Genomic DNA, 10,261 nt, shown 5'->3' on the forward strand with positions numbered 1-10,261 from the left:
CTCTTTTGGATTGTCATTAGTGTCTAGGTACACTGTATCAGTTTGATGCATTTCCTCATTTGTAAGAAACATATTTCCATGTTCATTTGCAAAATGACTGTGACTAGAATGTCCACCACGATGATTTCCTCTTCCGTGAAAATTCCCTCGATTACTGCTGGATTGACCGCATTGGTCATACTGCTTCTTGCGGCAATCTCTTTCATAGTGTCCAAACTTATGACAGTAGTTGCACTGAATGTTTGACACATTGGTGGATGCATTCCCTCGTCCTTGAAATCTTCCTTGGTTGGAATGATTTCCACTTTGCTGATGTTGTTGTTGAGGATGATGCTAATGCTGATTCTGACTTTGCTGATTTTTACTTTTTTGGAATGATCTACCTCTGCCTCTACCTCTACCTCTGCTTCTATCTAAAGCTGTGAATGCCTGATCATTAGAATGACCTTTTTGAGCATGAATGGACTCTGTCCTAAGTTCTTCACCAAGTAGGACTGACTAGAGTTCTTCTAATGTTAGTATATACTGTTGAATGGCAATACTCTAGACTAGATTCTCGTATCCTTCTCCTAGTCCATTCAGGATTACTTGAACCATTTTTGTGGGGTTCATAGTCTCTCCTACTGCTACAAGTTGATTGTTGTAGTCTTTTATCCGGAGTACATAAGCATGATCGGTTTCACTGCTATTGCAAAAACTCTGGTTGATTTGATTTCAGAGTGTGAGAATCCTGGATGTGTTCTTAGACTCGTAGAGAGTTGCAAACATATCCCATGCTTCTTTTAATGTCTTGACTGTGTTGAGCTGTCCTAGCATGACATCTTGCATATTCTGCTTGATCTGATGATATGCGTACTTGTCTTTCTTATCCCATTCTGCTTGAGCTCGAGCAATGGCAAGATCTGCTACAAGTGCGAAAACTATTTGTGTAGCTGTAGATCCCGCTATAGATCCCACTACTAGTGCTGTGACAACAGGTGGAGTAGAGCTACTGCTGGCTAGATCGTTCAATGGTCTAGGTGTATATCCATCGACATACTCCCATTTATCTTGAAGTATAAGAATGGTCTCCATTCAGTATTTCCATATGCTATAATTGGAGTTGTCTAGCTTTGAGGTTGCTAGTCGTAGACATGGTGTAAGAAATGTACTCAAAGTGTCGTGAAAATCACTATATGAATCAACTGCAAAACACGGACTGTGCTAAGTGAAATCTGAACTATTGGTGAAGATAGAACTGCAATAGATAAAATATGATCTGAATTATAAGGCTTGTGGCAAATGATGCTAGGAATAGCCAAGAGGCTTTACAATGGTGGCATGTGTGTGTGAAATCAAAACATGTGCTATCTGCCCATTGAACAATCGGCAATGCCTTTGAACACTTTGAAGTCTGCTCACTAAACTGATGAACGTCAAGTTTCAAGTAATGTGATGATGTGGAACTGTATGTGAGCGTATGGATTGACTCCAAGTAGGTACTAGCCGAGAATTTCGGGCATGGCTTAGATTGGCAACTTGGGGAGATTCAAAGTATCCCCTCTATGGCGATCTAGTCTACTCTTATCTAGATCTATACCAACCGTTGATTGATGAAAGAATAGCAAATAATTCCTTTTCTTTTGTTCTTTTTAAGTGCTAGGTCAGATGCATCGATGTAGAGACTGATGTGAGTGTAGGAAGTGGATTTGTTGGCGATGCTCAAAAGTGAGTGATACTTGCGCCTAAATGTGCACATGATGTAACAAGCACGTAGAGCACAAAAAATTGAGCGACTTTTCTTTTTGGAGTGCCCTCAAATTCTTCTGGGATCAAGAGATACGACTTGATCTAGGTGGAGGGACAAAAGCAGTGCAAATGTGCTCAATGATGATGTGGCAGTCAAGGGGTCACATGGACTAACTGTGCCTAGTAGGGATTGTGCCTGTGGAGCAGTGATGAGGTGGCAAAAGTGGTCACATGCATTGGATTGTGTGTGCTTGCAGAGGGATAACTATGCCTATCAGGGGACTGCCACGTGGTAGTGATAAGGTGGTAGGTGAGGTGGTAGTGATGATGTGGCATATGCTGATGTGGCCTTTTACTTTGACTTTGACTGCCAAGGAAGAATGCTGACTGGACCTACCTACATGGACTACCACTGTGGCAGATGATGTGGCAGTCAACTGATGACATGGCATAGTGACATGGCCCTGCTGATGTGGCACCTAGGATGACATCTTAGATAAGTCTACCACGTGGTAGCTCTTTGACCAAAGGTATATGTGGTGACCCTAGAGGATAGGGTTGGACACGTGTCAGTTGGAGAGGCACCGGAATCTTTAGGATTCTGACCAAATCTCAGAGATTTCATCTGCTTCTACATCGAGTTCGTGGATGTTCGGTGCTGACGATGTTTGCTTCTGATGGCTAGGAGCATTGGCTCGTTTGGAGGAGTGCTTTGGAGCTTACTGTAGTCGTTGGAGCCTTGTAGTTGCGGCTGAGTATAGAAGAGTCTATTGGCTGAAGTGTCGTTTGAGATGGAGCGGCTATTTACTGTGCAAAAGAGCTTTACCAGGTTGCTAGGCATTGTGAGTATGCACGCTGGAGTGCCCATCGTTGGATCTGCCCCTTCATAGTTCTCTCCATGCCTGGTTGCTCCAGACTGAAACGACCAAGGGATAGCCGCCAGATCAAGCCATGGCGACGGACATTGCTAGAGCTGTGCCTTAGGAGCTGTGAGCCGTGGGTATTGAGGCTTAGGTTGTTGGAGATGGACTACAAGTGGAGAGGTTGTCGTAGGACGTAGATAGTGCCATGGGCTCTTTGGTATGTTGCAGAGTCGCGGGCATTGATGGAGGCCCGTGCTGTGTGCTTCATTGAAGGAGGCGACTCGATTGTTGGAGAGCCGATGCTCGTAGCTGAGTAGAAGAGCGCAGCTGAGTAGAAGGCTTTTGGGGCATGGCGTTGCTAGAGATGGTCGTTTGAAGACTAGCCTTCCCGAGTTGGCTGGGAGTGAAGGCTGATGGAGCCTTTGAGTCTGTTATTATGAGCAGCTGTGTAGTTGAAGGAAGAAACTATATGGAGCCTGGAGCTTCGTTGGAGTCGCTTCTTTGACCCGTAGAAGGCTCATCATTGGAGAGGCTTTGTAGTTGGCGGGCGTTGGAGCACAGAAAGGAGCCTTAGAGCTCCTTCATCATAATCAAGCTTATTGTTGAGTCGAGGCTTAGGAGCTATAGTAGTTTGCTGATAGGAGCCGTAGTACTCAGGGGGGGTCACTATGTATAAACCCTCTATACCACGTGCGTTCAAGGCCTATTTCTAAAATCCCTTATCTGTAAAATTTTCATTAATAAAATGTACCCCTTTTCTATACAAATCTGTAAATTTTTTCCAAAACTATTTTAAATAGTCCCTTATGTATATTTATTTCTTTAAATTTTAGAATTAAAAATATCCTTCTGTTGAACTCACGTGATAGGGTTACATATGATGAGTGACCCCCCCGAGCCATAATATAAGCTGAGCCAAAGGAGTCGACTGATCAGCTACCAGATCTCCTCGGGACAACCAACCTTCAATCCTTCTCAAATAGAAGGAGATCAACAGCAAATAGAAGGAGATATTAAACCTTGGGACTACTAGAATGAAACTCTCTCTCTCTCTCTCTCTCTCTCTCTCAATGGAAGTAAGTGAACGAAAATGTCTCTCAAATAAAATGAATAAAATGTCTCACAAACACTCAATAATTCTCCCTACCTTTCTCTCAAAGCATCTCACTCTCACAATCTCTCAATGGAATATAAGCTCTTAAAGAAACTCTCTCTCTCAATGCTAGAATTCTCTCAATCAAGCATGAACTGAAATTTTCTGATGGAAACTTCTCTTTCATCAATGGAATGAAAGGACACTCAATCTTTCAATCACTTTCTCACACTCTCATAAGTGGATCGCAATGCCTCAACGGAAGATAAGGGAGCTCTGATACCATGACAAAATATGAAGAGGGGAGAGGAGAAGAGTGGAGATGAGGAGAGAGGCACAGCTAGAGAGCACACCACAAATGACTAACTGTACACTAGATAAATGTAGAATATATACAAACCCATTTAGGGTTAGGGTTAGGGTTAGGGCATCTAACCCTTTCCTTTATAGCACTCTATTGGGTTAGTGCTATGCATATATGATCACATGATGGTGCTATGCACACATGATCACATGATGTTGAGGGTGAACTCTCAACACCTTTCATGGGTGGATTTAAATCGACAAATTGTCCCTTTAAAGCTTAATCTTTCATGGGTGGCTTCAACTTTCTTCTTTGCTCGCTTAGCCCAAGTCTCCAATGCTCCTTGAATGTGCTCGGAAAATATGGACTTTTTATAGTTACCACCCATCTGAAATGAGTAAGTGACAAGAAAGGAACACATTAGAATCATGATGTCAAAAAGTGCATCAACTATACATGGAATCAATGCTATAATATCTGAATTAACATATAAGTATTACTCTATTGCCATTATGGCCTAGAATTATAGACCGAGAGATATATTATAGAATTGAGTAAGGATTCATTTGAAATATAAGGAGTAAGGGGTCCTTTAAAATATAATAAGAATAAAAGGGGTTTGAAATCTTGAGTGAATAAAAAATATAAGGTGTGCTAATTCTCAATAAGTAAATATTTCATATATGGTTTAGGATTCAAACCTGATTCACCAAGGCATAAAGTGGGAGTGTAACATAGCTCATAAGGAATGTAACAAGAACTCTGGCAAACATGTATGAAAAAACATTCACTTAGTCAATAGTCCAAAAGTAAGAGTCAATAATAAAGATTTATTAATCCCAGCAAAGGTACTAGATATAAGACTTTAGCAAATATCAATCTCTTTTAGAAACTATTATATGTGTTAAAAGACTTTAACTATCTTGTTATTTCCAAAAATAATATACTATATTAAATCCCAAAGATTCTAGAAAGGTTTAGGACTTAGAAAAAGGTAATAAGCCTTAATATAAAGAAACATACCCAACAACAAGTCTGATGCCTGTCATGAGAGGATCCCCAATGAAGCAAGAGTTTAATCCATAATTCATCTGAGCAATAAGGAAATCCAAACTCTCAACTTGCTACATAAACGTAGAGAGACACAAACATGAGTATGCGTACATGCATGCATGCATGCACGAGCGCGTGCATGCACGTGTGCACACACACACACCACAAGCACACATGCGTAGGTGCACACACAAACAAATACACATGCACGCATATATCTACATGCGTGTGCATGCACACGTGCATGCGCATGTGCCCGTGCGTGCACACACACACACTCATACAACCACAAGCACACAAGAAGCACACTCATGCACATAAGCCACAAGTGGACACAAGTTAGGCCTTGTTATATAAATCCATTATATTATGACAAGCATATCTTTTGTAAGGAGGAGGAGCATACCCATGCCCAAGTAAAAAATGCCAACTCAAAGGCATTTTGAAAGAGTATAAAGTGCACAATGTGCAAAACTACTCTTGGTCGATGCCACCAAAAAAGATCATCCTTCAATTGTACATTTATTTCACCTTTCACAAGGATATTTTTTTCGCTAAATTCAAGTGCTAGCATGATGATGATGTGCTGTAGTTTAGTGGTCACAGTCAACAACAACTGCAAAACAAGTCGAAATAGCTTAACGTCACATATTTTATAACATACATCTTTATCCTCCATGAGCACATGGAATGCATGAGAAAATTCTACAAGTAAATGTGTGATTTATCTATATGTGATGTCCCATGCTTTAGAGCTTTCTGTGTGACAATGTAAGAATTATTAAAATTTCTTTCATACTTTTGTCGTTGAAGGTTCTACTAAGAACACTAATTGAGTCAACTTAAAGAATATTTGTGATAGTGGCAATGAATCTCATTTTTTATCGAACTAAATATCATTTTATATCTTACAAATCGACTCTTACATGCAATATAACTACAAAGAATATATAGAGAGCCTAAAGTGCATGCTATGGAGACAAAAGATATATACTCACAACTAATGGTAGAAATGCCATCCAAAAATATGTTTGTAGACCTGAAATTTTAAGACATCAAATCTAGGTGACTCTTTGAGGGACCTATAATTCCATTGTACTTTGAACGTGAAAATGTAGAGGAGAAATCATTAATATATAATATTTAGATATTAAAGAATTAAAAGGAAGAAAGGAAGCCAGTATGTGTTTCAATTTTACCTTGGAGGTTGAGCAGCAAAAAGATCATCACAAACAGCCATTGATATGCACTACAAAGCCACATAACAAAGATCGCTAATTAAACAAGAAAGTAAAGGTACTTGTAAGTAGCGGCATTTGGACACATGCAATACCATGTGCAAAAAGTCTTGACAAACGGATGCAAAAACAAGAGCTAGTAAACGAATTGCTTCTCACAAGGTAGCTGAATTGCAAAAACAAGAGCTAGTAAACGAATTGCTTCTCACAAGGTAGCTAAAAGACATGAACTTTCAATCAAAAGAAACATGGCTTTAAACTTAAAACAATGATGTGGCCACGCACCTGATGCCTACAATTCTCTTGAAATCGTCTTCAAGTGATCGCATCATGTAGGCATGGAAGTTGTATTCTCTACATGAATCTAGATGAGCCTATATCAAAGTCATCAATCACAACACGAATTCACATGAGCCTATGTCAAAGTCATTAATAAAAACATAGAAAACTTGATATATGATTACATGCCTAACAACATGTGTGTTTATGAGATAAGAAGTGATGAAACTTTGTGGTTTAATAAACCATTTTATATATAGTTGTGACCAATTAAAATCTCAACCTTAGAAAAGCAAGGAAGCTCACGATGATAAATCCATGTCGTAAGGTTCGATACTCTTGCTTTGTGATAGACTTGCCAAATTGACGCAAGAATGAAACCTACATCAAATATATAGAGTTTATGTTATGGATTGTAGCAACTTGGTAATGTTCGAATATAGGTTTTCAAATGTGCTTTTCAAGTCAAAGAATTTTGTTTTCAATTCCCATTATTGAAATTATCTTGTCATAATGATGTCACCAGCTCCAGTAACCCATGATGGTGAGGAAAGGAATGAGGTAAGCCTCTTCATAGGTAAATGGCTCCCCTCTATTGCTATTTGTAGGTAAATGGTTACCTAGAAATAGGAGGGAGCCATTTTCAGCCTAGAGATATCTCGGTCATAAAATAGGAAATAGTGTGGCCATCCAACATTTCATTTAAAGCTTTGGCCTGGTGGCTTGGGCATGGAGTTTTCAATACTTAGGACTTGGGTTCAAATCTTATAGGCACTAGTCTTCAATGCTTCTAGAGTAGTTCTAGTAAGAGAAGCAAATTGCAACATAAATCCTATTGAACTTTCACGAGAGGACTACTTAGAGTAAGTATTGGTAAGGTCGGAACAAGCATCAATAGGTGAGTTAGAAGAGAAACAAAAAATCCAACACCATTGTGAACTTGGTGACCATTATAAAAGTGGAGAGCTCACCATCCACCTAAGAAGGGCGACTTTACTCCATGGATGATTTGCATGCCTCTTGATAAATTCATCCCATTTAACATATCTGTATGCTTGACCTGCATTGTGTACACAAGTCAACACAATATTAGGGTCTTATGTCATGGAGAGGAAGGAAAGAGAGAATATGGATGGATGATTTCCCTTGGAAAAGCATATTATGGCCCATGGGGTGCCTTTCCCTTGGTACATGACATAAAATCTAAGGAAAAATGAGAGAGGGTTATGCCTAGTCCCCTATTCCCCAAATATTAACCCTCTATTTCCCATTATGCATTTTGCATAGCATAATCAAGTACCTATTTTTGCTCTTTTTCCCTCCATGATATAAGACCTTACTATGAACTTACCTTGCCATGTCTAATGTCTTCTTGCCATGTCTAAAGTCTTTGGGTAGCCGCTACTTGTCCTTATCTCAAGTACCTTCATATTTTGTGTGTTTTGAGACCAAACTCTATTCACAGTTAGAAATTCTTCAAGAAACTTTTTTTTCCTTACTCACACACCCAAACACCCACATGCCCATGTACCAGGGGCGAACGTGGGCAGCCAACTCAGGTGGGCAAACACCCAACTACGTGAGCTTCTGCTTCTCCACTATTACAAGAAACTTCAGACTCAAGGCAAGCACAACTTCACCTTTAGTACTAGAATCTTTGTCCTCCAGCATAGCCTCACTTTCCCAGGATTTCCAACCCGAAATCTGCCACCGTTCAAGTAATCAGATTAAACTTAAGGCACCTTTCATCACACCAAGATATACTCATTAGCGTTGCGAGGCATGCTCACCTTGAGCCTCCCTAGAAACATCGTCAAGGCACTAAGAAGCACATGCATAAGGGCCAGCACGAATATGAAGGTATGCAGCTGGTGGATACTCTCTTTCGGCAGCAGTGGAACTTTCCCCTGCCAATCAAGAAAAAACGCTTATCAAACGGCTGATTGTCAATTGTATCGTGTGAGTTAGTGCCAAACAGTATGGCTTCCTTCGATCACAGCTTCTAGTTTGGCATGCACTTTTTTTTAGTATCATTTTAACCAAAATCTCGATAGAAATAGACTCGGTAAAACTATACTAACAGCTGGGCATGAACTTTCTGCCGACTCTAAGAGTCGCCCTCGCTGTGAAACCCGCGAGCACTCAAACGTCAGCAGCTTGCGGGCAGTGGTGGCTACAGGGGAGATGGGGGCTGTTGGGTCTTTAATACAGGGCAGCATGAAGCGTGCCCAATCTTCCCAAATACAGAATTGGGTGACACGAGTCTGGAATACTGTCAACAGCAAAGAGATAAACCCTAGTAGCATCAACTCTGCACAAACCACACATCTATCAATTCGCCATAGGAGATTCAACGATACCGAAAGAACACATACCTCATCGAAAATCATATGAATTTGTTGAGCTATCTTACCATCCTTTATTCTGTTCAAAGCTTTGTTCAACTCTGGGTTTTTCCGACGTCTGAACCACTGCAAACCACAAATTAAGTACACCTATTACCACACTTGAAGGAGAGGAAAGCCACAACGGATATCGTTCGAAATCGTGACTTGACCGAAAGGCGCCTCTAGATATCCCAGGGCTAACTTGAGTACATATTCATCAGCGACATCTTCCCGCGGAGCTTGGAGTGCGTTCCTGTTAACAATGAGGTTGATCAACTACTTGGACTGCTTAACGAAGGCTCAAGCCGGAGGCCGATGGCAGGATAATTTTAAAGATCAACAGATCTCACGATTTGGGCTTAATGCATGACCTGGTCCCTTATGTGTGTGAAATGCCTTTGGCCAGGTGATTGTCATGACTGATACACGGGTTCATACAACGTCGCCTACCTAGTAGCAGGTCGATTTTGCGCGCATAGCTGTGGAGTCTGGTGTCAGTCTTCTACAGGAATAGGCGATTACCTTGCCAAGATGGTGAAGCGATCGCTCAAGCATCAGAGAAATTATTACAAAGACGCTGCATGTAGCTGCAACAGCCCAGGTGGGCGTACTTTCCAGATCGGTAACGACAGGATTAGCAGAAGTGTCTGCCATGTGACGGTTGTGTTGCCCTCTCTGACGATGGTTTTTGCTGTGTTTTGTAGATCAATACTCTTAGTATCGTTACTAGAGCTGCTGTTGCCTCCAACACTATCCTCGCAATTGCTGCTTGAAGTAGCCCTATAGCAGAGATGTTTGAACCAACTTTATGAGATATTTCAATCGACTGCTACAGCAGAGATGTACGAACGAACTTCCAGGCGCGTTTTGAGCGTCGAGCCAGAATGCCGTGTTCAGCGCATGTCTCCTCTATTGGAGAAGTGAGCACTGAGGACTGAGGACCCAGTGAGGAGGAAAGTCGCTGTGCTTCTTTTTCTTTGATTGATTGGATGGCATATAGAAATGAACAGAAAAGGCATCCGTCAGCAGAATTTTCCGAAACAGTGAGTAATTCTAATTGTTAGAACCTCATCAGCTACAATTTGGACAGTCCAACCGTCCAGCTACAATTTGGACAGTCCAACCGTGAAGCCAGATAGCTTGGGCACATGGTATGCCTTGTGTTTCATTTCCGATTTAAGGTGCGTCCCGGATTTACGGGCACATGCTTGCCTGAAGTATTATGGGCCTTGCCTTACCTTGCCACATTTATAGGGAGTGTTCTGTGAGGTTGAGGGCAGCATTTCATTGGTTGCCGGATCCTTGCTGACCCTTAC

General features: G+C 41.1%; 1 protein-coding gene across 1 annotated transcript; it reads right to left on the bottom strand.

The window, feature by feature from the left end:
- Positions 1–4,217: 4,217 nt before the first annotated feature.
- On the bottom strand, positions 4,218–9,675 carry LOC147884340 (MLO-like protein 1). Its single transcript, XM_087398181.1, has 14 exons — positions 9,468–9,675; positions 8,972–9,029; positions 8,640–8,869; positions 8,349–8,465; positions 8,199–8,262; positions 7,530–7,618; positions 6,865–6,939; positions 6,565–6,653; positions 6,241–6,290; positions 6,040–6,080; positions 5,448–5,657; positions 5,012–5,079; positions 4,690–4,750; positions 4,218–4,376 (listed from the first exon to the last, which is right to left on the bottom strand). Exons 1-14 carry the CDS (start codon positions 9,597–9,599, stop codon positions 4,218–4,220), a joined length of 1,443 nt encoding a protein of 480 aa, XP_087254307.1. The 5' UTR covers positions 9,600–9,675.
- Positions 9,676–10,261: the final 586 nt, after the last annotated feature.

The sequence above is a fragment of the Dipteris shenzhenensis genome, chromosome 27 (assembly GCF_047967505.1).
Source record: "Dipteris shenzhenensis isolate YYH24624 ecotype China chromosome 27, Dip_SZ_1.0, whole genome shotgun sequence".
NCBI lineage: Eukaryota > Viridiplantae > Streptophyta > Polypodiopsida > Gleicheniales > Dipteridaceae > Dipteris > Dipteris shenzhenensis.